The sequence below is a fragment of the Apodemus sylvaticus genome, chromosome 11 (assembly GCF_947179515.1).
Source record: "Apodemus sylvaticus chromosome 11, mApoSyl1.1, whole genome shotgun sequence".
NCBI classification, from domain to species: domain Eukaryota; kingdom Metazoa; phylum Chordata; class Mammalia; order Rodentia; family Muridae; genus Apodemus; species Apodemus sylvaticus.
Window position 1 is genome coordinate 7,919,896 of NC_067482.1, and position 26,993 is coordinate 7,946,888.

General features: G+C 44.9%; 1 protein-coding gene across 8 annotated transcripts in view; it reads left to right on the plus strand.

The window, feature by feature from the left end:
- Wdfy3 (WD repeat and FYVE domain containing 3) overlaps positions 1-26,993 on the plus strand; it is a 243,559-nt gene that overhangs the window by 100,794 nt on the left and 115,772 nt on the right. For all 8 annotated transcript variants that reach the window (XM_052199005.1, XM_052199011.1, XM_052199010.1 and 5 more), the window contains 5 exons: positions 5,371-5,494; positions 14,076-14,185; positions 17,901-18,062; positions 22,953-23,145; positions 24,724-24,910. In XM_052199005.1, coding sequence (XP_052054965.1) covers positions 5,371-5,494; positions 14,076-14,185; positions 17,901-18,062; positions 22,953-23,145; positions 24,724-24,910 — 776 coding nt within the window. The remainder of the gene's footprint in view (positions 1-5,370; positions 5,495-14,075; positions 14,186-17,900; positions 18,063-22,952; positions 23,146-24,723; positions 24,911-26,993) is intronic.

Below are 26,993 nucleotides of genomic sequence, written 5' to 3' on the forward strand. Positions count from 1 at the left end.
AATTACACTCCTTGGGTGAATACTAAGAAGCACAAATTTCCATTTCTATTAAATCTGCACATTGATAATTATTTGTTTAGTAATGTTTGGCCATTTGTGCATGGTCATTCTCTGCTAACAGGGAATATTTTCGGTGAACTGAATGGCTTGGTATGGCATTATGGTCAACCGGATCACACAGTGTCTGCTAAAGTGAGTTGATTCTTTCGTGACTTTGCCTAATTTGTGCTTCATGTTGAGCAAACCGTCGTATGGTTGGACACAGGCTTCTCTGTACAGATAGCTTCTGAAGTTTGCCTGGGAGTGTTATTTCAGTGGGTGACTTTTTACTTCTCGAGTCATGGGTTGGCGCTGACATGTGCTGAGTACTTTTTTCTGGGCCAGGTGTATGCACAGTTCTTGAAATGCCTCCCGTGGCCTCCATCACGGTCCTGCAGGGCAGCTGCTGCTGTCCCCCATCTCGGGCTACAAGATTACGGGGAGTCTGAGAACAAAGGGTAATATTTACTTGGCATTCTCAAAAATAATTAACCTTCGTGTCCAAGAGCAGAACCTGATAGAAAAAAATACTTAGAATGAAACTTTTAGAAATGAATAGGTTTTTATTGTATGAAATTTCATAAAAGGCCATTGTTAATTATCCTAGTATATCATCAGTCTTATTTTGAAATTAATATTTATGAATTCGATCCTCAAGAAATTCTTCTTGCTTTTGAAAGTATTTCCAGCTTTTATTTGAGAGGTATCCAAGTTGAAGACTGTCCAAATCCCTTACAAGTGACATTTGCTTTTAAAATTGTTGGCTTTGGTCAGGACCACACATGCTTAGAATCAGGTAAGAGAAAGATCTCAAATTCAGAGAGATTGTGTGTTTTGTTGCATTTTTATATCCATATCAGTTATTTAAGGACTATTGGTCAGTATTGTACATATTGTACAGGTTTAAGAAACAAAATACCCTGTGTGGAAGATTTTATAAACATTCCAAATTCTTTTATTTCCTATATTTCCTTTTTTAATAATATCATTCAATAACAAATATAGACTGGGGTCCCAATTTATGGATGGTGTTAAATAACACCCTTAATTTGTTTTCTCTGAATATGCCAAAAATACTTATTTTAGTTTAAGTACTAGGAAAAATTTTAACATTCAGGTAGATTTTAAAAATTACTGTTTTAAGGGGGCTTAGGGAATAATATGTCTCTCATATGTGCAAGGTCCTGGGTTTGTTTCATAACACTGTTAAAATTAAAAATGAACCCATAAAAACAGCTTATTTAATACCAAGTCAAGCTTGTTACATCTCACTAAAGGCTAATACCAAGTCAAGTTCTGTGACATCTCGCTAAAGGTGTAAAGTATGCAGAGTTACTGGGTAGAGCTCAGAGTTTCATTGAGAAAATTATACTGAGTGCTTCTTGGAATCAGAGCGGCTGTTTCAGTAAATCTCCAACTCAAAAGGCCCAGTTAAAGAAATCACAACTCAGTTAATTGGAATACAAGCTACACGCCTAGATATTACACTACTCTATTCCCATCTATGAGATGCCATAGAACTTGCTTGGTTTCTCCATCCTCCACGTGCTCCTCTCCATCCTCCTTCCACCTCCTCATCCTTCATCCTCTCTCTCCTCCTCTCTTTCTTCTCCCACCTTCCTTCCCTCCTCCTGACCAATCGCTGGCCTTTATTTGAAAAGTTAAGGTGGGGAGAAGGTTCTCAAGGCACCAGTATACGAGTCACTCCTTGTCTGCAGCACCTCCCAGAGAGTAGAATTAGCATCAAAATACAAGACCAGGGCTATCCACAACATTTCCCCCTTTCTATCCAATTAAAAGACTCTTTTATCTCAGATAGAAATTGAGCACAACTATTACAATTTTGTAACTTATAAGGTACAAGATAGAGCTAACACAGTCTACCATTTTTGTCAATTAAATAGGACCTCTGTCATCTCTCCGAACTTAAAAGACTTATAATTCTACACCTGACTCAAGTCCTGGCTTTAGATAGTATGTCATCTGAAAACCATCCTCTCAAATCTATATCATCTTTCTCAATGCTAAACAGCTTGAGCTGGCTGTGAGATTACCAGTCTTCAACCCCATCTTCAGAAATCCAAGAAAGAATATTACCTGAAAATAGAAGAAGCACAAAATATAGCTTCTAAAACTTAGCCAGTTTATAGCGACCGCTGATCACCTGGACAATCCCTATACTTCAAAATGTTGGAGTATCAATATTCAGCCTCCTGGCCCAGGATCACCTGACAGACCTTTGTAATGTAGAATTTTGAAGGGCTGTATTAGAAGAGATTATCAGTCAACTATTTCTCTGGTGTGTACCCTTTTTCTTGACAGTATTTTGTCTGTAGATGAAATGAGGCAATTCTTGCCTAGTGGCTGTCTCATTCACAGCTCTTAGATCACCACTTAGCACATAGACAGAAGTCAGGACTATTTGTGAATATTTTCAAACCTTTTGAAAAGATTTCTTGATATAATTAAAGCAATAAAATCCACATTTGCTTGAATCATTACATTCTTATACTATAGAAGAAATGGCTGTTTTTATAAACTTTCTTCAACTCTTATAAGTGGTAAGAATTCAAGTGTGCACCATTAATAGGTGTTTGAATTTTTATCCGTTTTGTAATTTGTTGAGGTTTATTGGTCTTGCTTGTAACACAGCCCAGGTGATAGAGTTACTTGCCTGGCATGTTTGAAGCCGAGAGCTCAGACACAAGTATCACAAAAAAAGGGGGAGCATCTTATTTAATAGGAGATAGATTTAACTAAAAGCATTATTTTTTCATAGCAGGGGACTGGAGAGATGGTGTGTCATTGAGGGAACTGGAGAGATGGGTCTGGACATATGGCTTCTCTTGCAGAGGTCCCAGACTCCCCAGCCCTACATGGCAGTTCTCAACAGACTGTTGTGGGAAATATTAAAAAAGAAACCGACACGTTCCCACACTTGTGCCAGCAACTCTCGAGGCCTGGCCGGCCATGAACTGGCGAACAATAGCATACTTGTTTTTACCTCGTGGAGACACTTGCTCAGAGTTCCACTCAGCTCGCTAAGTTCCCACTGGCGGGTTGTTACCATGCCAGCCCCGTGCTTCAAAATCCCCATGATGGCCTTTGTGGTATACATCTGGCAAACCTATGCTTTGCTGCTGTACCTTTCTCTCTTGAACCCAGATGAGCCACCATATGAAGGAAAACACAACACAAACTTAGTTCAGAAATAACAGTAACTCAGTCGCTGGGCACAGCAACTAAAATCCTAGTCTTGTAAGCCTTATTAAATCTAAATCCTCCAGTGGTGAATCCTGACGAATCTGCCATTGAAATTGGGAGACACTTGTAGCTACATCTTGGCCTTATACTATGCCTGTGCAAAAGGACTCTCTCCTGCTTCCTTTCTTCTTCCTTCCAAACCAGAAGTCCTGCCTACTTGCCCAGTGATTGGCTCCTTTATTCATTAGGGGATTGGTTCACAAGAAGTCACCTGAGTGTGTGATTCACTTACTCCTTGGCTGCAGCCCCTCCCAGGAGAGCAGAATTAGCATCAAAATACAAATAGCACCAGGCCCATCCACAACAGACTTAACTCCAGTTCCAGTGCTTCTGGTGCAGTCTCCTGGCCTCCATGGACCTCTGCAAACGTGTCATTATGCATACAGTTCATGCATATAAGTCCAGGCAAAACACATATATGTGTGAATAAATCACAGTTTTTAAGTTTTAAAAACTGTAGCAGGGTTAAAAAAGCCGGGTCATGGTGGCAATGCCTTTGGTCCCAGTGCTCAGCAGGCAGAGGCGGTGAATATCTGAGTTTGAGGCCACCCTGGTCTACAGAGTGAGTTTCAGGACAGCCAGGGCTACACAGAGCAACCCTTTCTCAAACAACAAAACAAACACATGGTAAAGAAAGCAAGAAGCAGGTAAGAATTTAGAAATTCTGTAAAAACAGTTCTTTGAAGTTGTAAAAATTCCTCCTGTGCAGTTGCTGGAACTCCTTGCATAGAGCAGCCTTTGCACAGTTTCTGCTATGTTTAGCTTAATTTGAAGCAGTGTCTATGTAAGGACGTAGGAAACATCTTCTGTTAACATGATATCGTGAGGTTTTCTGCATAGGTTACTAGGCTCTGTGGAATGAAGTCTTTTATTACATATGCATATAGCATACATGTATGGCAGATGCTGAGACTTCCACATGCATGTAGTATACATGTATGACGAGTCCGTCTCAGGGAGACTGGGTAGGAGAAGTATGACTGACTAGTTTTTCTTTTGACTAACTGGGTTAGACCTTGTGAGCACAATATGGGCTCCTCCCTCTGTGTTGCTCCAGCTCTTCATTTGCTGGTTTATTTTAGGTCTGCTTTTGATTTTGAGACAGGGTCTTACTATGTAGCACAGGCTGGCTCTGGCCTCTGGGCTCCCCATCCCAGCTTCCTGAGCTTGGGGTACAGCTGAGTATACCTGTCATCCCCAGTGTTCCTTGAACAGCCTCCAGTAGTGTCTGCTTGTAGTCTGTGTAAAAAGAACCAGCCTTACTTAGCTCCTGCAAAAGCATAGTGTGGTGTTAGCTTGGGAAAGTGTGTGAATTGCGTCCTATATCTATCTCTATGGTGACATTGGGATATTGATAATATGAATACTGTATTATAAATGGGGGGACTGTTATGACAGCCGAACAGACAGAATTCCCATTCAGTGTCTCTCTATAGTTATTAAAACGTTACTTTTCTGATGATGGGCTGTCTGTTTTTCATTCCGTCCCTCTGTGCTGAGCCCACACCAGCTTACTGCAAGAATTATTTATTCCAAAGTTCATTGTCCTAAGTTTTCATGAAAGCAAGCTTATTTATGAACTTTCAATCCATTGCTCTGTCATTTTCATGACAGCCTTATATTAGGGATGACTGGTTACAATTCAGAAACTTCTGAAATATCAAATGAGGGAGAGGGTGATCTCTACTCAGCATCTGTCCGTCCGTCTGTCTGTCCGTCCGTCAGTCAGCCCCTGCTTCTTCCCATCAAAGACCCTCCCCTTTCCTGACATCTCTCTAAGGTCTCAGTCAGGTTTCTTCAAAGAATGGTTGTATTTTCTGAGGTTTGTTAGTGAGGCTTTTCCATCTGACTTGGTTAATCATATGCTCAGTATATTCATATGTATAAAGACACGTGGCCAGATGCGATCTTTCAAAAGCCATGACCTTTAGGTATGAGCAGGTCCAGAGCAAATGTCACTGTACTCATGTAACTTGATCTTCAAGTTATGTCACATTTTGAACTTGATAATTTAAAAAAACAGAACAAAGGGGCAGTACCTCATTAAATGCATTCTCTCATTCACAGGTTTTTGGAAATGCTCCGCCAAATACAATGACAGAAAAATTTTCTGACCTTCTGCAGTTCACAACGCAAGTCTCCCGACTTATGGTGACGGAGATCCGGAGGAGAGCTTCAAACAAGTCCACAGGTACTTACAGAAGCAGACCTAAGTGGGGGCAGGCAGCTCTTGAAAAGTGCTGTTGAGATTCCGCAGGAGGGAGGGAGCACGGCCAGTGTGCCCTCTGGTCTGCCCGCCCGCAGGGCTCCCCTCTTCTTTCTTGCTTCCTTTCTGTATTTTGATCTAAATGAGCTTTTGCTGTCTGCATAGATGACTGTGTTTACACTCCTGTCCTGACTGAGCTCCTCTCCCAAGGACAGTCCTTACCTCAGTTTCTCTCACTGCCAGCCTGGATTAAGTCGTACTTCTGTGGTAGAATGTTCTTGACTGCTGTAATCAAAATATTTTTCACTCTTCCAAAGTACTCTTTTGTTTCTCAGCTTCATGAGTGTGGTGTGTGTGTGTGTGTGTGTGTTTCCTGTTACACTATAAGCAACCTAAGCTGTTGTGTTTAGCTTTTTCAGCTTGACTACAGCTATAGTCCTTGAGAAGAGGGAAGCTCAGCTGAGAGCAGAGTCCTCACTAGACTGGCCTGTGGGGCGTTTTCTTTATCAGTGATTGGTGGGGGAGGACTCAGCTCACTAAGTGGAGGGCAGGCAGTTCTCTGAAAGGCAATGCCACTCCTGGACCCATGGTCTTGGATAGTACATGAAAACATGCCGTGTGATGGATTCTAGCGTAGAAGCAAAAGATGAAATGAAATTTTTCCTCTACAAGTTGCCTGTGGTCATGGGTTTCATCCCGGCCATAGGAACCCTAAGTCAGGGCTTAGGCCATCGAGGTCATTCTGCAGGAGCCCGTGGAGGCAGTCATCTGGAACAATCTTATAGCAAGGATTTGGCCAACCCTCCTTTCAACACAAACTCCCAGTTGTATCTGGAACCTGATACCATGAGGTCAGAGTAATAAGGTTGTCTTGTTGCAATTTCTTGGTTATTATTTTCTCTTAATGAAAGATTTCCCAGAGAATTATTCATACTCTGCTTAGAAGACATATCTGACTTGGAAGTTTGAGAACCAACAGGAGGTTGTATACTTTCGGTATTAAGTTTCTGCTTTGTTCCCGTGTACTGGTGATTTTTCTACCTTACAGAAAGCTCCCTCTTGTCTCTGAACTCAGCTGGGAGAGAGAAAGCTAGAGGCCCCTCAGGACTCATGTGAAGGACTCACCCTCAGGACTAGATCTTTCTTTCTTCCAGATGCCCTGTCTGTGTGTAGCGTCACAGTAGACATGGCAGCTCAGCCCAGAGCGGTGGCATTTCAGGAAATAGAGTTAAGTCCTTGATCTGAGATATTCATCTTATCCCAAACCTGTTATGGAGCCTGTGGAGTAATTAGAATGTCTTTAATTGAGGTTTAAATCCATTCATGTGAGGCGTTGCAATACGCGATTCCACGAATAGATTTGAAACCGAGGTGGCTTTGATTGCATTAGTACCTGAAAAGCATCTAATGAGAGGGGCGGTTAAAGCGTCTGACTCTACTCCCTCCTGCACCCAGGGTGGGACTGACCCTCTCTCAGCACGCACTCTTGTTCTAGTTAATTTTGTCAGGATGAAGATTTGTGATGTAAGGTTTGTATGGCTTTGGACTGGTGGCAAGAAGGGAAGTTCCTCTGTGACACTGGCTCCGCTCATTGCATTTTCTGTCCTGAATAACATCTGAGATTAGAAGATGTCACCAGACTTATTTCACCCGCTTCTCTGTCATCTTTGTTGATACCCTTTCACGCTGTAGTTAGACATGGCGCTAACTGCACGTTGTTTTCTTTGCTCCTTCAAAGATCTAATACACAGAAGGCAATCTTTTGGGTGAGATGACAAATGTCTTAAATGCATTTCATTTAATGGCTTAATTTAGTTAATTAATTTAATGTCTTAAGTGTGTTTCATTCTTTTTTTTTTTTTTTTTTTTTTGGATTTGGTTTTCTCGAGACAGGGTTTCTCTGTCCTGGCTGTCCTGGAACTCACTCTGTAGACCAGGCTGGCCTCGAACTTAGAAATCCACCTGCCTCTGCCTCCCAGAGTGCTGGGATTACAGGTGTGCGCCACCACCACCCGGCTTTGTGTGTTCCATTCTTAATTACAGTAATAGCTATGCAAATATTTTATTTTGAAGTATTTATAGCCACCCTCCCATTAGGGCACAGCAAGAATAATACAAGAATGCAAAACAATAATGCTAGAGTCTCAGGGTGCCCCTCCTTTGCTTTCCCCATTGCTGGCGGCATCTGATTATTCAGGGGTTTTCAGGTATATAGTTATTGTATTTATATGTTTATATAATGGTTAGCTTTAACAGTTTAAGGCTTATTTAGATTTCCTAAGAGTTTGCTGTGTACTGTTCTGTCTTCAGTGCATCGTGCGTGACATCTCTGCATGCAGAGGCCCTGGTTAAACCCAGTAGTACAGTCCCCAGTGGCACCATGCTGGGGATAGAGAGGCTAAGTGGTGAAGGCCCGGTCCTCCAGCAACAGACAGGGTTAGAGACTTGTGGATCTCCAGTTACATATCCCAGCCTTTCCTCCCAACCTGCAAAACAGTGCGCTGTGTTGTCCTCCAAGGAGTTCAGAGTCACAGCACTATCAGGTAATTCTGTCCCCGAGGCATGCACATAAAAAGAAGCAACTTCAGAGGCTGCGGAAATCTGTGACTTTACAGATCTCTCTTTTTTTCTTAATTTTGTTTGTTTGGTTTGAGTTTTTTGTTTGTTTGTTTTTGTTTTTGTTTTGCTGTTTTTGTTTGTTTGTTTGAGCCAAGGCTATTTAGGGCCTTTTCTCTCCACTAATAAAATGAATGCAGTAATACTACTAATTTGTCTCACACTGTCATCATCATCCTGAAGCATAATTAGAACTATGGGCTGGTGCCTCCAGGGCACTTCGGGGGAGGGGGGAGGCGGGGAGTGGACTTCTCTGGTTGCTCTTACTTTGTCTTCTGGAACTCTTTTGTCTGTGTGTTGCAGGACCTTACATCTGTTGGAAGGTTGCATCGATCTTTGCCTAATTAACCTAATTCAAGCTCTGCTATCTCTGTGTCCATTTTTTTTAATCTTCAGTTTCTCTATATGCAACGGCAAACGTGGGACTTGCACCACTCTTTGTAACTCCAGAGTTGAGTTAATGTGTGTCTTCACAAACGCTAAAACCCTTAAGTCATCGTGCAGCTTAGATTTGTTAAATGCCCCTGAAGTTAAAAGACAGACATAATGTTGGTGGCCATAATCCAGGAGTTTGGTTTTCCACTGAACTACATACATCCTCGGCATGGACAAACATCCTAGAGATGCTATAAATAAAGTTTATGCTTACACGGCCTGCTTCCTCCATCAAATAAAAAGTGGGGGATCCCTTTGACTGTCAGTGACAGTGGATTAAAATGGGGATGTTAAAGTGAAAGGTTCTTCCGTGTACATTTGTTGTATGAGGATGTTGCTGCTTAAGATTATTGTCTTTAGTTACTTGTGTGTATGTGGTGTGCGTGTGCGTGTGCGTGTGCGTGTGTGTGTGTGTGTGTGTGTGTTGTTTGTGCATGTGATTGCAGATGCCTTTGGAGACCAGGACAAGGCATGCAAACCCCAGGAACTGGAGTCCCAGGCAGTTGTGAGCCCTCCTGTGGGTGCTGCGGGTTGAGCTCGAGTCCTGTAAGGATGGTGTGTGTAATCAACCACCGGCTGTCTCTCCAGCCTGATAACTCATTTTACCTGGGACGTTTGGGATTTCTCCATCTCATCCAGCCACAAAGGCGCCTCGACCTTTTCGTTGGCTCAGATGTGCGAGTCAAAGCCCAGCACCAGTTGCACCGCACACACTGCTGGTGTGACTTGCAATTGCACCGCACACACTGCTGGTGTGACTTGCAATTGCACCGCACACACTGCTGGTGTGACTTGCAATTGCACCGCACACACTGCTGGTGTGACTTGGCACACACTGCTGGTGAGACTTGCAATTGCAACGCACACACTGCTGGTGTGACTTGCAATTGCACCGCATACACTGCTGGTGTGACTTGCAATTGCACCGCACACACTGCTGGTGTGACTTGCAATTGCACCGCACACACTGCTGGTGTGACTTCCAGTTGCACCGCACACACTGCTGGTGTGACTTCCAGTTGCACCGCACACACTGCTGGTGTGACTTGGGTCTTTCAGTTGTTTACCAACGGTGCCGGAGAGACACAGTGAAGGGTTATACTGCCTTTGTCCGTTTTGGTTTGTTTTCACTATTTTATTTATTCTGCATCCCCACAGAACATGAGTATTCTCCCTCCACAGAACATGAGTGCCCATCTGCCCTGCCCCCTAGCCCTTTTAAGTCATGAAGAATCTCTTAATGTTCACTGTCAGACAAAAGATATAAAAAACACATCCTTGTCGGGCATCGCAGAGGAGGTTGAAACAGGGATGGGGGAGCGAGGCTGGTCAAAGCTGCATGAGAACCTGCCTCATGCTAAGACAGAGAGAGAGCCAACAAAGTGGCCCCCTTGCTAAGAGTCTGGAGATGTAAGTTCAATGGAACCTATGGTGGCAGCAGAGAGCCAGCTCCCAAAGGTGGCTTCTAACTTCTGTGATCTTGCTGTGTAAGGCCTTGCACATGTCTGCGTGTGTGTGCACACATAGACACACACACATATACACATATACACACCGGCACACACACACACATACACCATAATCATAATGATGGTAATACTCATTAGTACTATTACTACAACTGCTACTACTACTAATAAGCTACTTATCCCTTTTAAGTATAAATGCTTATTATTGTACATGTGCACACGCGCGCGCACGTGTGCGTATACACATACACATACATACACCATAATCATAGTGATGGCAATACTCATTAGTACTATTACTACTACTACTATTACTATTACTACTACTACTACTACTACTACTACTAAGCTACTCATCCCTTTTAAGTATAAATGCTTATTATTGTACAGATAAGTGTAATAAGCCAAAAGTGTTAATGGTTTAAAATCAAAAGTACGTTTTTTTTTTAAAGATTTATTTATTATTATATATAAGTACACTGTAGCTGTCTTTATACATACTAGAAGAGGGCGTCAGATTCCATTACAGATGGTTGTGAGCCACCATGTGGTTGCTGGGAATTGAACTCAGGACCTCTGGAAGGGCAGTCAGTGCTCTTAACCGCTGAGCCATTTCTCCAGCCCCCAAAAGTAAGTTTTTGATGTTTTGGTTTTAGCACCCCATGTTAGTACCTGACAGTCTTGAGCAGCAGTGACAAAACCACACTTTACCATTCTCTTTTGAAGTTAATAGTGTCCATTCCATATGTATTCAAACCCTGTGCGTGTCTATGGCCTTTGGCCCTCTGCACCAGGAAAATGGCAATGCTCTGGCTTGTAGAGTTGATTTAGTTCTTTCAAAATCTTTTTTTCTCCTTTGTGAGTAATACTGGGGACACTGACCAAATCTTTTCCTGACCAGTGTTGTTGTTAGGTAGTGAGTGTGCCAGCCTGCTAGGAGACTAGACACGGTCAGTCTTGAGAAGTGCAAGTCAGTTTCTAAAGATGTTGCCTTGTGAAACTGGAGATGCACAGTTGAAAATCACAGTTCCGAGGCAGAGGCAGGCAGATTTCTGAGTTCGAGGCCAGCCTAGTCTACAGAGTGAGTTCCAGGACAGCCAGGGCTATACAGAGAAACCCTGTCTTGAAAAAACCAAATCCAAAAAACCAAAGAAAGAAAAAAAAGAAACAAAGAAAATCACAGTTCCCAGTTATAAGGAGTACATTTGGTCTGCTTTGGTCAGTAGTTTCAGCCAACTGGCAACATGTCTACCTGGAATCTGTTTAATCACTCTGAGGGGAAGAGGCATATGGTTTCTGACCCTGTCAGTAGCTTTTTTGTAGCCTTGCAAGAAACAGTTTCAGTTCAGTCTTTACAGCAATTTTCCAAGCTTCAGTTGTTGAAGTAGGTTGTTGAGTGATGATCTTTTGTCTTTTCTGTATGAGATTGTTTCAGATTTGTGAGCTCAAGATCTTTTCTCCCCTTCCTTAAGGTTGAGGAGTCCCACTGTCCACACTGAGTTGGATCTGGGTGACACTCTGTGACATCTGTCCTACACTCTGGTCAGGCTGCCCCTCAGCAGGTGATTATGGAACTCATTCTTAGTGGCAGTACTGAGTTCCGTCAGTGACCAGGACCGCGAGTTATCAGGGCTTGGTGAGGAATCTGTCCCTGTGACGAGGATGCTCTTGAGAAGGGCTGGAGAGTGTAAGTTAGTGAGCACAGGAATATAGCCACCGCATTACCTGTAACTTCTCAGGCATTGGGTTTCTCTTGGCTGCTCTCGGTTCGTTTATTAGTTCATGTATGGGTGTTCATGCATACATGCGTGCACACACATGGACACGCACGTTGATACCAGAGGCCAGCCTGGGGGTTATTGTCCTGGTACTGCTCACATTTTCAGTTGTTTTTTGGACAAGGTGTCACTGGCCTGGAACGCAACACAGGCTGGGCTGGCCAGTGAGTCCAGGAATCTGCAGGCTCCACTTCCTCGCAAACCCAGCTTTCATTCCTTTTAATTCTTTGACAGTCTTTTACTTGTGTATAATGAATTTTAATCACTTCGAATTCCCGTCTCTCTCTTCCCTTTCCTTTCTCACCAAAACCCTCCTTTCCAACAAGCCCGCTCCTGCTTTCCTGTCTGTTTCCTAACACACTGAATTTAACTAGAACGGCTCGCTGGGCACGGGTGGGAGGTTGTTGTCTGGTGAGCAGGCAGCTTTTCAGTGTGCATGCTAGGGAACACCCTATCCCAGACACCATCCCCGTCCCCCCTGAGTCCCTCCCCTTCCTGTGAATAGTGAAGGCCCGGGTCTGATACAGAACTTCTGCAGGTAACTACAGCTGCTTTGGCCAGGTTTGTAAGTCCAGACACCATGTTCACACGCTCTGTTCTTATTTTCTGTTTTGTTAGTGTGAACTCTGGAGGCCACACTCAGGCCCTCGTGCCTGTATAGTCGAGCCTAAACAGCAAAACTCTCCAGTACCTTCTGTCTCTGTCTCTGTCTCTGTCTCTGCTCTCTCTGTCTCTGTCTCTGTCTCTCTCTCTCTCTCTCTCTCTCTCTCATATTTCTCTTTATTTCTTATAGACTAGAGACAGCTTGTATTTAAATATGAGTTTACCTCTAGCAATTACTTCTCTTGTTCATCTTTTAATTTTTACCAGAAGAGGCTTATTAATAGAAATAATTCATCCAGTTCTGTGGAAATGGAATAAGCGAAATCATGGGTCCTGAAAATGTGCTTGTGTAGCTCAGGCTCAGGAAGAACAAATGGTTTAATGATTCCTGCTGAGATGAACGCGCCCAGCACGGCATCATTTATACGACTTGTATTGTTCCCTAAGCAAACACGTTCGACTGTGTTACACTGAAGAGAAACAAGACAGCCGAGGCTTTATGTTCTAGCCCACCTCCTGCTTCCTGGTGAGGCGGGAAGTCCACTCTGGTGTCTTCCCCCAGTCCTTCAGGAGCCGCTGTGATCTGTTTTATTCATGCTAGATCTTGAAATTGGCAAACTGCTGGTGAAATTAAGAGGATTGTCTAGAGATTTCTCTCTTAGATTTCTCTCCTAAAATGATTTATTATGATGCATTATACATGTGTCCGGTAGACATTAGGAGACAGCTGTGGAGCTATTTTTCTCCCTCCTCCAGGGCGTCCTGGTCGAATCCGATCAACATGCTTAGCAAAGTGCACTCTTACCTGCTGAGCCGTGTTGCCAGTCCCGGCAAGTCTAAAGTCACAACTGACTAAATGGACTTTCTGGTATTCCTCTAACTCTACAGTTCTGTGAATGATGCCTGCACACCCTACTGTTTCCCCAGGCTAGCTCTCATGTAATCTGTACCCACAGAGTTTTCTGTGCTCACCGAGCCTGGCAGCATCTCCCTCTTACCTGTGACTACCGTTGTCACTGGCCCCATAGTGTGCGGCACGCACATAGTGCTTGCCAGTTAATAGTCTCCAAGTGGTCCGCCTTCCTTTGTTCCGTCTCGCCCAGATCATGTTCAGCCCTCGGCTTCCCTGCCCTGCCTTTGTAATTTCACATTTCCTAATCACATCAGTGGTCTTGACAGGGCTGTGTTTTGGAGCATGGGCTCCTCTGGATGGCGAGAGTGTAGTTCCTTGCCTCGCTCGGTGGATGGTGTCGGTGGGTGGTGTCGGTGGGTGGTGTCGATGGGTGGTGTGGATGGGTGGTGTGGAGCTGGGTCCTCTGCCCCTCTTTTGTTTGAATGTCTCACTCCCGTTTTCCACCTTCACCTTCCTAGTCCTTGCTGTGATTGCTTCCCAGGCAGCTGTAGCCCAGGACTCACCTCCTCCTTCAGTGCTATGATAGGTTCATCATGGGCTTTTCCCTAAAGTACCTTCTTACATTTCCATCGTAGAGATATAAGAGTGTCTATGTCCACAAATGTAGCCATTAAAAGATTGCATTTTTTTTTCAGAGAAAAAAAATAATGCTGCCATTAAGTGTGGGCTTGCGACCCTTTCCCTGGTCCGCTTTACAGGTGTTTCAAGTTTATAAGGGATTTCTGTTTACTGGCTTTTCTTTGGTTTCATAGAGGCTGCAAGTCGGGCCATCGTCCAGTTCCTGGAGATCAATCAGAGTGAAGAGGCCAGCAGAGGCTGGATGCTCCTAACCACAATTAACCTGCTGGCGTCGTCTGGCCAGGTGAGCCCTCTGCGGGATCTCCATCCTGCGATAATCGTTTCTGCTCTGTGGATTCTCTTCTGCGCTTTGTGAGCCTCCGTGTCTTGAATGTTTTCATCCATGAGGCGTTATGCGGCCTTGGCAGTGTTTCCGTCTCTGTCATGTTGTCACGCACAAAAAACATGCCAGAGTGGAGCACGCAACAAGATGGCGGCCATTCCACAGGTGGCCAGAGGGAAGTCATGAGGATAATTCTGGCTTGAAAAATATGCACATGGAATCTCATAAGCTAGTGAATAAATGACACAGAATGTTGATGACCCTTTCTGATTTTTTACAAAAAGTGAGGAGTAGTATCCTTTTGAGTTTCAGGGTGGTGGATGTTTTTACTTGATTTATTCTGGAGACTGATCTCTATCTCTCTTGTTCAGCTTTTTTTAAATATATATATATATATATATATATATATATATATATATATATATATATACACTGTCGCTGTCTTCAGACACCCCAGCAGAGGGCATTAGACCCCATTACAGATGGTTGGCATCAGAGCCACCATGTGGTTGCTGGGAACTGAACTCAGGACCTCAGGAAGAGCAGCCAGTGCTCTTAACCGCGGAGCCATCTCTCCAGCCCCCTGACTCAGCTCTAAGTCTCTCACCTCGTCTCTGACCTCCTCTCTGTTGAATGTGTTCAGGAATGAGCCATTTGCACCCCTTACCCTTGTCCTTTGACATTCTTGGGATACGAAGGCTTTTGCGGCTTTCTAAAATCTGGAGTATGGGCACCTATCAGAAGGAAAACGAATGTGGGTGCTTGTTTCCTAAACTCAGTGGACTTAGAAAGCCCACAGTCATTAGCAGTGGCCCTTAGGATAAAGGTGGCTGGTCCCCGCAGACAGTGAGTACCTTTAGCAGCTACAGTCTCTCAGCTCTCCGGCCTGAGCACCGCATGTGGCCCTCTTCCAAGGGTAAGCCCACAGTCTCCACAGCTACTGCTTCATCTGTACCCTCGCATTCTATTAGAGAACCTGCTGCACCAACTTGCCCTGACTTCAGGACTTGAACTATTTACACTGCAGCGTAGAAAGCCCTGCATCACAGACATCCCCTGAGTCCCAGGCCAGTGGAGGTGGCCTCTCACCTGAGGAACCTTCAGATAGTCCTTGCATGGACCAGTGTTTCAATGACTGTGGCTGAACTAGAAAAGTTCTCAGTTCTGTCTGCTGTCGATGATACCTGTAAAATGCCTCTACACCACAACACCAAAATTTGGTTTCAAGTACCATATCATTATATGCTGTTTAAATGTTAACATTTAAGTGAAATGCTTGCCATCCATACCCATGTGTTATGACTTCATTGAACTGTTTCTGAATGTTAATACTTTCTATAAATGCCTAGGGCTGTCTCCCCACTGCGAGTGGTCCATTGTACAATAACACTAGCCTATAGCAACTACTGTAGACGAGCTACGTCCTTGAATGCATAGACTAAGAAAAGAGCCCGGCATAGAGGCACACACTTATAAACAAGAGCTTTGCTGAGGCAGGAGGTTGGGAAAGTGTGAGACCAGCCTGGGCCGGACAGTGAACCAGAGCCAGCCTGGGCTGGGTAATGAAACCAAGTCTCAGAAACAGGAGTAGAGTCTGTTGGCGCCTTCATCGCTTAAAGGGTGACAAATGGGAGACGCCAGTTCAGATGCCAAGCTGTGTAAGATGAAGATGAAAGCCATGCTGCTTTGCATAGTGGGAAGGGGAAGCTAGTGGGAATTTGACTGGAAAATGATGCACTTGAAAAGCAAATTCAATGCTGCGCCTCAGGCTGCTGCTTTTGTTTGAGTGCCGCTTTCTGCTGGCACCAGCGTGATGCCAAGATGGTGACAGTCCTGACTCTACATACAGGGGATGGAGAGAGAAGAGGGTAGTGATGGACCACGTGTACGTGTGAGTGGAGCCCCTCCACAGTGGAAATGTGGGAATTAAACATTTTGAGGTTGAGGGTTAGGTGAAGGAATTGGATTTGGGAACGTTGGAGAAGCAGCTAAGATTTTAACTACCTCGTGCCGTGGGGTGTTGAGAAGCAGCCAAAGCCTGACGGAGCGGAGGGCCTGCAGGGCTGGATGCTGTCTGTGTAGCCTTGCTCTCTCCGCTTCTCCCCCTCCATCCCCCACTGCTGTGTTGGCCCAGGCTGCCTCTCCTGTGGCTCTCTGTGTGAGTTTCCTTTATTGATGCCCCTGCTAGTTTATGGTCTGCAACTCCAGGCTGGTGATTTGAATTCTGCTTCTGAATTCTGCTTGGCTTCTGTTTTGTTGGTAAGACTTCATGGGTGTCAGCCGTTGGTTTAGGAGAATGGGAGCCCATGTTTACAGGTCACTGAGCAAATCCCTCTCTCTCTAGCTCTTCATCTGCAGCAGGCTGTGTAAACATGAGACTCAGTTGCTCTCATTGTAATGTGAGGACCATGTGATACTAGTGTCGGCCGTACAGTGTTGACTGTGAGGAATAAATCGTGGACCTGTGAACCTCTTCGTTATCGTGGCTCTCAAAGGTCTACCATTTTGGACCCTTGAGCTCTTCAGACATGCCGCCATACAGACTGACACCCAGCGTGTCTTCAGGCGGCATTTTCTCCCGACTTATTCTAGTTATTTGTAATTACCTGTTTCATTCCAGACATTGTTGAGCATTCCCGTTCCTGTTAGGTTGTATGTACTGCCACAGTCAATGGGCATTTATATGGAGTTGCTTATAGGTCTGCTAATGCCCTGTCTCACTCACTCGCCATAAATATGTTTGATGAGAAAGCAAATACGTGAATTGGGGGATACCAGTTCCTGCCATAGCCTAACCTCCTGCCGCACTGCACCGTGGGCTTTGTTAATGACATCACACTTCTTAGCAATATTGAAACAGTTCCTAAAAGGTTGTCTATAATTTCTTCTTGCAAGTCTTTGAAAATGGTCCAGGGTCATTTGTATTGGCGATGGCTCTGTCTCTCAGATGTCCGTCCACTCAGGAATACCCATTGAGAATAAAGATAAACACGGTAGTACAACAAATAGTGGTTAGCAAGTTAGTTGACTGAGTCATTTGCTTTTTAGTAATAGGGGTAGATTCGAGGAAAGAGTTCTACCCCCAGGTTTATCTCTAGCCCTGTTCTAATTTTCCTTTTCAGACAGGCTCGCAGTAAGTAGACTAGACTGGCCTGTTGTCCAGATAAACTTTGACTTGGGAGCCTCCTGTCTTTACCTTCTGGGTAGCAAGTATTGTACACTATGCTGCCCGACTTACCTTTTTAAAAAATTCTGTTATTTTAGATATCATATTTATCCTGAGGTGTATGCACAGTTCTATTCATTTCTGAGAGAGGATGCCTAGGATTTGGGTGGCTTCACCATTAGTTCTGATTAAGTGTGGGTTTCTTAAATTCAGAAGTCCGTGTTCTTTGAAACAAGCCACTTGCTAATAAATAGAGTAGCACATTTAATAAATAGCTTACTGTGTGACCAGCAAACCAGGCTCAACATGTGACTGAAGCTAATTCGTCCAAATAATAAAATGACTGCTGTCAGTCCCAGGTCGGGTTGTGGTCCCTGCTGCGCATGCGCATGAGGGTGCTCAGGTTGCGTTCCCTGCCGCACATGCGCATGAGGGCCGCCTGTCCCCAGCTGTCCCATCACCGTTGTTTCTGTCTGTCTATCTACTCACTTCTGTTGGTTTGTTTTCCAGAAAACCGTGGACTGCATGACAACGATGTCAGTGCCTTCCACCCTGGTTAAATGTCTGTATCTGTTCTTTGACCTTCCACATGTGCCTGAGGCAGGTGGAGGCGCACAGAACGAGCTACCTCTGGCAGAGCGCCGCGGACTGCTCCAGAAAGCTTTTGTACAGGTAAGGGGACTGCTCCTGGGCGCGCTCGTTTCTGGCACTGCCTTTAGTGCTCAGGTGAACCAGAGCACGTCCCGTCTGGTCTGCTTTGTCTTGTTCCAGTGTTTTGATAGGCTGGGCTGACCCCAAGCCCACAGCCCCCTGTCTCAGCTCCCACATGCGGAGGTTCGAGGGGTGAGCACATCCCATACTTAGTAGCTTCTTTCACTTTTCATGGAATCTCCCCGCTCTGTTTATTATGGTGCAGCCTTTCCTCTTGTAAACGCAGAGGGAACATAGAATACTTTTCTTGGGGCGTTTGAAGATGGTGTTAGGTGTTACTGCATTTGTTTCCACTAACAAATCCAGCTGTTAGAATTACATTTGAAGGATCAGTAATGTCTCTATAATCCAATTGCTAAGGAAAATCGTTCATTTGTCATATTGAGATTTTGGAAATATGCTTATAATGACAAGAAGGTATGTATAATTTCTACTTATATATAGGATTCTTGAAGCTTGTAAATATTGAACTTAGGAAACATTCTCAGTTATACTGGCTGCGGTCACCTCCCACAGCTATGGTCACCTTCCACTGGATCCTGCCACCTCCTACTAGGTCCTACCACCCTCTCCACTTTGGAGAGCCCCTTCCTGTCACTGCCACTGTCCTTTTAGAGGACAGTGAGTAAACAAAGGTTTAAAAGACCTTCCTAAAGTAGCCCAGTAATACAGGTACCCTGCATGGTGTTCTTTTGTGGGAGAGAAAAAAATTAAACAAGCAACCTACAAACATTAAGAATATAGTGGAATACATGGACCTAATATAATTTAAAAAAACAACCTTTTATTTCAAAAAGACAAATAATGATGAATTAATTCCATAAGAAAAACACTCCCCTGGGTGGTGGTGGCGCACACCTTTAATCCCAGCACTTGGGAGGCAGAGGCAGGTGGATTTCTGAGTTCGAGGCCAGCCTGGTCTACAGAGTGAGTTCCTGGACAGCCAGGGCTACACAGAGAAACCCTGTCTCGAAAAAACCAAATACCAAAAACAAAAAACAAAAAACAAAACAAAAGAAAAAAGATAAACACTGCACTGTACAGCAAGCAGTGCATATAATCAACACTATAGACCATCACATCCTGTGCTAACTCAGTTTGGTGACATTATTAAAAACTTCAACAAATGGTAACTCAATAGTAACACCTTTGGATGCAAGTTTCTGAGGTTGTGGGACCGAGGACATGGCTTTCACAGCTTTGGATGTAGGTTTCTGAAGTCATGGGACCTAGGACACGGCTTCCCCACCTACAGAGGGGCCTACGAGGGAAAGAATAGGTACATAAAGAATGTATACATGAAGACTTTTGAGTTGGTTTTTTTTATTTTGTTTTTTGTTTTGTTTTGGTTTTGGTTTTTTTTTTTCAAGACAGGGTTTCTCTGTATAGCCCTGGCTGTCCTGGAACTCACTTTGTAGACCAGGCTGGCCTGGAACTCAGAAATCCCCCTGCCTCTGCCTCCCAAGTGCAGGGATTAAAGGCGTGCGCCACCACTGCTGGGCTAGGCTCTTGAGTTTTGAGCTGTGGTTCTTTGCTTAGCACAGGCTAAGCTTTAAGAGCAGCTTGCTGCTCTTGCCGCTGAGCAGAGGCTGACTAGAGAGGCCGGTGGCTCTGTGCTGGACGAGGCCGCATGGCTGTAGGTGATGTGGTCCATGTGCCTCAGGTGTGGAGTCTACACCGCAAGCCTTGAACAGGTGCCAACCCCAGCAAGGACAGAGGGATGGCTGTGTCACACGTGGATCACCAAACCGAACACCAGCTCAGTCAATATTTGGGAGGCCTGGAGATGTGGCTCAGTTGTTGTGATAGCCTAGCAGGCAGGAAGTCCTGGGCTCAACACCCCCCTTCTCCCTCCCCTCCTCCCCCTCCTTCCTCCCCACCCCCATCCCCCACCCCCACACTGCATGGTGGTGCCCACCTGTAATCCTAGAAGGCAGGAGGGATGGGGTCAGACCTTCATGTTCAGATCTGAACTGGTGGGGTTGAAAGCCATCTTGTGCGAGATGAAACCTGACTCAAAACAAGCAGACATCTTTTGAACACTTGGTTCAGCGCAGCACGTGCTTTAACCCTTTAAACCTTCGTCCCGTGTAACCTGAGAAGCTGTTAGCATCAGAGCCTTCACTCTTCTCCAAAATGGTTATATTGGCGGTTGGCAGGTGCTGGGTTAAGTGAAGGAATTCATCACTCGGAATTAAAGATGTTGGGAAATCTTGCAGATGAGTGTAGTGGGTTAACTTTGGCCCCATTTCAATGAAGCCTTTTCCTAAAAAAAAAACCTTAGCTAAGACCCTGAGCCACAGTGGGGGCTGATTTTCCAGTTCGAGCATCTACATAAGCATAATTCACTCTTTCTTAAGAATGTAATTAATGCCGGTATTGGAAAGCAGTCGGTGGTGACTTTAAAGTAGCGTGGAGCTCACGTTAATGTGTTACAGTTGTTGAGTGCTGAGGTGCAAAGGAAAGCTTCAGACCCCCCTTGAGATTGTGAGATGTGAAGTCATGTGTATGACCCACAGCAGACACCCATGGTGAGGACCCCATCCCCTGCCACCCATGGGGAGGACTCCATTTACTCCCACCCATGGCGAGGACCTCGTCCCCTTCTGTCCACGGTGAGGACCCCATCCCCTGCCACCTACAATAAGGACCCCACCTGCTCCCACCTGTGGCGAGGACCCTATCTCCTTCCACTCGTGGCATGGACCCCGTCTCCTCCTGCCCATGGCATGGACCCCTGCCCCCTCCCACACGTGGACCCCATCCTTTCCCTGTCCAGTGCTCCTTCGCTGCTCCTGTCCCTTTGTTTCCTGACATCCCAGGCTACACAGCCTATCTATTATTTTGCTCAGGAAACTAGTTGAGACAGCTTATTCAATGTCTCGGGCTTGATGGGATCTCCACGTCCGTGTTCTATGACAGATGGTTGCTGCTCGGTGCAGGCATTCCCTGTCTGGTCGATGTGAACGGTTCTTTCTCCACCACACTCGGTTGCCCTTTGCAAAGCTTCCCTACATGTACAAGCACTGTGGGGGAGGAGAGGCAGGAGCTTTCGACCGCACTTCCTGCTGCCAGAAAGGATGGGGCTAAATGATGTGCCAAGGCATTTTGACAGTGAAGTTGGGAGCCAATTATCTTAGGGCTCAGCAGTGAAGGAATCATTAAATCTAGTTGACTTTGAGAACGGAGATTTAGTTTTTACTATTTTGGTTTGTTTTCTGTTGTGAGTTAGAGGGATGGCATCTGTCCTTCTAATCACATAAGGCAGCACCACAAGCAGAAACAAACAGAGCTGGCATCCTCCGTGTGCAGCCTCGCCGTGCTGTGTTTGCGTGGGCAAAGGATGCATGCACACATTGGTGGTGCTCTGCACATAACGGTGGTGCTCTGCACACATTGATGGTGCTCTGCACATAACGGTGGTGCTCTGCACACATTGGTGGTGCTCTGCACACAGGAGTTCCTCCAGACCTTTGTAGAGAAGGCGCCTGTGTCTGCTAACCATGAGAGCCTTTCACCGGCTCACTCCTCATCCTTCGCTCTACCTGAGGGGTGGCAGTATGAACTAGGAAGCCTGTGGTATTTAAGAAAGTGTTAGCTTCCCAGAAGACTAGGAGAATGTAGCTTTGCAGGCATGGTATTCCACATACTTCCTTTCTTTAGTTCATTTAACAACAGACATTCTTCCTGGCCTCAAGATGCCCACATTGCATGAAGAACGGTTTTAAGCTGATGGAATGATTTTGTAGTATTTTATATCTCAAAAAATATTTAGAGGAGGGAGTTTAGCCCAGAGGAGTTAACAATTCCTGACATTGAACTTGGGTTACAAGAAAGGGCCCGTTGAGGGCAAAATCTATTTGGACTTTTGTGGAACCGCAGATCCTAGTGCGGCAAAGCATGGAGCTAGAGCGGGCTTGGAGAGCACAGCTAGGTCTTCATTTCTGGAGCTGATGGTCTAGAGTGGTGGTTCTCAACCTCCCTAACACTGCGACCCTTTGAGGCAGTTCCTCGACTTGTGATGACCCCATCCATAAAGTTCTGCTGTCCTTGTTGATGATACTTCATTATTATAGTTTCAAGATTGTAATGTAAATATCTGTGTTTTCCAATGGTCTTAGGTGACCCCTGTGAAATGATTGTCTGACCCCCAAAGGGGTTACAACCCATAGGTTGAGAACCGCTGGTCTAGAGTCTTCCATTGAAAGCAAAACTTCAGGAAGTTTCTATCAATTAGATGTAATTTTACACTATTCCAACATCTCTTTCTTGTATATAAAATGGAAACAATTTAACACTCACTTTACTTCCGCTGTCTGTTTTGTCAGTTACTCCTTTTAAAGTAGAAAATTATATTTTATCAGTGCAAATGAAGAACTAAATTAGAAGGTTAAAACTTCCAGTTGTGGTGTACAACTTTAATTCCAACAGTGCAGAGGCAGAAGCAGTAGGACCTCTTGTGAGTTCCAAGCTAACCTGGTCTACATGCTGAGTTTTAGGACAGCTAGAGCTATATGGAGTATGCTGTCTCAAAAAAACAAGAGAGAGAGAGAGAGAGAGAGAGAGAGAGAGAGAGAGAGAGAGAGAGAGAGAATGTACTAATCATGAAATGCAGTGCAGTATTGCTGTTTATCCTGCTTCAAGATGAATCATTCAACAATATAAGGAAGACTGGAAAGTGAATATTTTTTAAGGATATAACTAAACTCGTTGTAACATTCCTAAGAGCGGTGACCCTGATGTCCTGTCTGCCCAGCACCCTCTCTGAAGCCGAGCGATGTTTGGTCTTGGGGTTTCTGTCCTGCCCGCCGTCACAGTTCTGTATCACTCTCTCCTTTCCTCTACGTTTAGATCTTAGTAAAACTCTGCAGTTTCGTTTCTCCGGCGGAGGAGCTGGCCCAGAAGGACGACCTACAGCTTTTATTCAGTGCAATAACCTCTTGGTGCCCCCCCTATAACCTGCCGTGGAGGAAGAGCGCGGGGGAGGTCCTCATGACCATCTCCCGCCATGGGCTGAGCGTGAACGTGGTGAAGTATATTCACGGTGAGGACCATTGTCTTCCTTCTTTCTCTTGTCATCTCTAGGCTGCCCAAAGATTGGCCTTTTGGTTAATTAATTACTCGTAAAATTTGACGGGTCTGGCTTGGCTGAGGCAGGGAAATGGAGAATTCAAGGCTCATTGCTGACACAGAGAGAGTGTCTGTCCAGTTGGGATGACTTAGTGAGACCCTCTCCCAAACTGAAAGGAAGGCTGAGGCTGAGGGCCCCTCAGCCATGGACCACCTCACTAGCCTGTGAGTGGGTGTGTCCAGGATGCTGTAGTCCAGGTATACATATGCAGACATTTGCCAGGAGGAAGAGAATTGTTTGGCTTGTTGGGTCTTGCCAATGCAAGACATTTTCTTAGGTTCCACATAACGGATATGAACAAGTTAAAATTACTTCTTTGTGTGAATGCTCAATTTTAATTTGATGTAGTTTTCATTGACCAATCATTCTTCTACCAGAAAAACAAAACAAAAATAAAACAAAAAGCCAGGCATTTCCAAGTGCTATAATTAAAAGTACCAGGATGGGTGCAGGACACCCGAGACCAAGTTCTCATCACTAAGGAGATTTATTTGTCCCAAAGGGATGGAGGGCAGGGGATGAGAGACAAAGGCAGGAGATAGAGGAGGGGGGTAGAAGGGAAGGGATATTTGCCCCTGCCTCTAGCTAGATAGGAGACAGATGTTGCCCATAGGCAAATTAATGTCGGTTTATAAAGGGAAAGAGACCCTGTGTTAGGAGGTGTTTAATGTTGCTTGGGCATGTTAACTAGGTAAGGCAAAGGGAGCTTTGGATTGCTGGGCTTCAATGCTTTGATGACCGGACCTTGGTAGTAAGCCGCAGGAAGAGGAACTAGCCAATAAGGAATAGCCTTTGGAGGCTAGCTTCAGGAATATATTCTAGTGGTTTTTAGCAAGGCAGAGGGAGTGGGAGAAGGGCCAGGCCTGCTGCAGCCACGTTTGCCACGCTGGGGGCTGCTAGAACCCTTCGGTTATTACCAGGGTTTCTCAAGATATTTCCCAAATACCCAGGTATTCTTTCTGATAGAAAATAGTTAAAATAGGTGGATTTAAGAAAATCAGTATTGAGGAGAATTATTATCTGCCTAATATATACACAGTATCGTCTGTCCTTTGAGATGCTTATGTGAGCAGTAATTGCTATAGCTTCTCCAATGGTTTATTTATTTTGCATGGAATCCCATACATGCTAAAGTGTCCTGAAATTTTTGAATCAACTAATTCAGCTACTTGTTTTCTTCTTCGTATGGGAAACCTAATCCATCAGTAGAAAGATCAAAAACGGTTTGGCAGTGAGCAGTGATTTAGACTTGGTTTAATCAAGACACCAAAGTGTGACATGAGATCTTTGATAAAAGTGAACTTGCTCCGGTGTCGTCCTTTGTTACTGCTTAGAGAACCCGCCCAGGGATCTGAAACTTTGTTTGCCCTTAGAATAACGAACATTATTTACCTTGTACCATGTTACAAACACATTAAAACTTGATGCTTTATTAAGCACCTTTTAAGAAATAGCCATAAATAATGCATGCTTAATTTTTTATTCTTACAGAAAAAGAATGTTTGTCCACATGTGTTCAGAATATGCAGCAATCAGATGACCTGTCTCCCCTCGAAATTGTTGAAATGTTTGCGGGACTTTCTTGCTTCCTCAAAGACTCCAGCGATGTTTCCCAAACGCTTCTGGATGACTTTCGGATTTGGCAAGGATATAATTTCCTTTGTGACCTCTTGCTCAGGTAAACCCCACAGCTTAAGGATGCGTTTTAAATTTCTGTGGAAGCCATGGAATAATGAGAAGAAATCAGTAAACACTTACTTGGTGCCTCCTCGGGTGTCTCGATGGCTTTCCTTCGCCCCCTTTCGTTTCTAGTTTCCTTCAGAGGGCACGAGGTGAGTTTTGCATGAGCCCGTCCAGAGCCGAGCACAGTGCTGGTTCTAGACTCACACAGGAGAACAGAGTGGCCTCTTTCCCAGGAAGGAGAGAAACGGCTGGAGGACCACTTAGCCTGGCTTGCAAGTGTGAACTCTCCTGATTAATTTACAGTTTTCCTTTTCTTCATTTTATGATACTTGCTGTTGTGTGTGCCCATGCATGTGCGTATAAGAGAGAGTTTAAATTTTTTTAGTTTTATTTAATTTTTGGGATTTCACTTCTGAGTACTGCCTTTGGGTCATCTCCGCCCACCTCCTATGACCCCCTTACTCCTCTAAGGTTCTTGCCTCTTTAATTATTGTCACACATAACATTTGTTTATTTTTATAGTTAATTGCAAGAACAACAATGCAAAGACTGCACAAGTGTGTGTGTAAGACTAATTAGTCATTGCCAAATGTTTTGCCTCCTTCTCCAGACCCAATACCACACATGGAAAATGGCTGGGTCTGTGTTTTGCAGAAACTGTCATCCGCCCCGCTAGCTGTCCATTGGAAGCTCGTTATCATTAAAACATTCGCCATCTTACAAGATGGCACTAATTTGCAAACTTACTTCCTGCGATAGCAGCTTATCAAGCAGTGTATTCTGTTTGCTGTTGGCTAATATCAGTGTTTCTGCACAGATGTTCCCATCTGTGAGAGAAGGTGTGTGAGCATCGCCACCAGATAGTAACTGGTGTGTTCCTTTAGAATGTAGGCCCATAGCGGTGTGGTCCGATCTTTCATCTGTGGGGAGAGGATAGGGCTCTCCACAAGGAGGAAGTCCATTAGCATATACCTGCCAGCAATGCGGCTGGCTATAAATGATACCAGAAGCCTGTTTCTGGAGGAGAGCTTCTGCAGACACAGAGCGCATGTTTAACACTGTTTTATGGGAAGGAAACAGGAGTTTCCTGCTATACCATTGTGACTATGATAAGAACGTGAGCAGCGCAGAGACCATGTTAGTTGAAAACGGTTTGGGAAACCCAGAGGCATGCTCCCCCCGGCTTGTCCTCAAGCATGTACGGGCATTATGGAAGAGATTCTGAGTGTAGGAAAGAGTCTGGAAGGAGACAGTGATTGGCGGTGTGCAAGGACTTGGAGGCGAGGGTTGGGATGGACTTGATCACACACGCAGCAAATTCTATGAAGATCTCAAACGGTACTTGGCCAGCACGCTGGCACTGAAAACTCATCGTCTGAGTCACAGCGCTGACTGTACCTTTTCTTCATTCCCAGTTTTTTGCATTTCCCAAGTTTATATGGATGAGAATTACTAACCCATAGTAAGGAAGGTCCTAGTGAATCGTATCCTTTAAGAGAAGGAGACTCTTTCAAGCGTTTTTGTGTTGTCAGTAATGCCATAGTAAAAGTCACAACCTCATGGCATTCACGACCTCAGAGGGCCTCTCGTGACCTCAGGCTGGCTGATCACATGACCTCAGAGGGCCTCTCATGACCTCAGGCTGGCTGCTCTCATGACCTAGGGCAGGCCTCTCATGACCTCAGTGGGCCTCTCATGACTTCAGGCTGGCTGACCACATGACCTCAGAGGGCCTCTCATGACCTCAGGCTGGCTGCTCTCATGACCTAAGGCAGGCCTCTCATGACGTCAGAGGCCCTCTCATGACGGGCATCTCGTGACCACTCTGAGGAAGTCAGCTCAGCTCAGAAGCTTGCTTTGGGTTCCCAGAGCTTCAAGCGGCAGCGTCCCCTCCACAGTCACATGCGGCACGCACAGCTCTTAGAACATCCCATAAATTTTATTTCAAACATTGTCTGTTGCAAAAGTCTATTTACAAAAGCAAACAAACCACCTTTGTACCAAGATTCATGGTTTACTTGTGGGTGACAGAACTTCAGCACTGTGCCTATTGATCTGGGTATCTGCAAATTGCATCA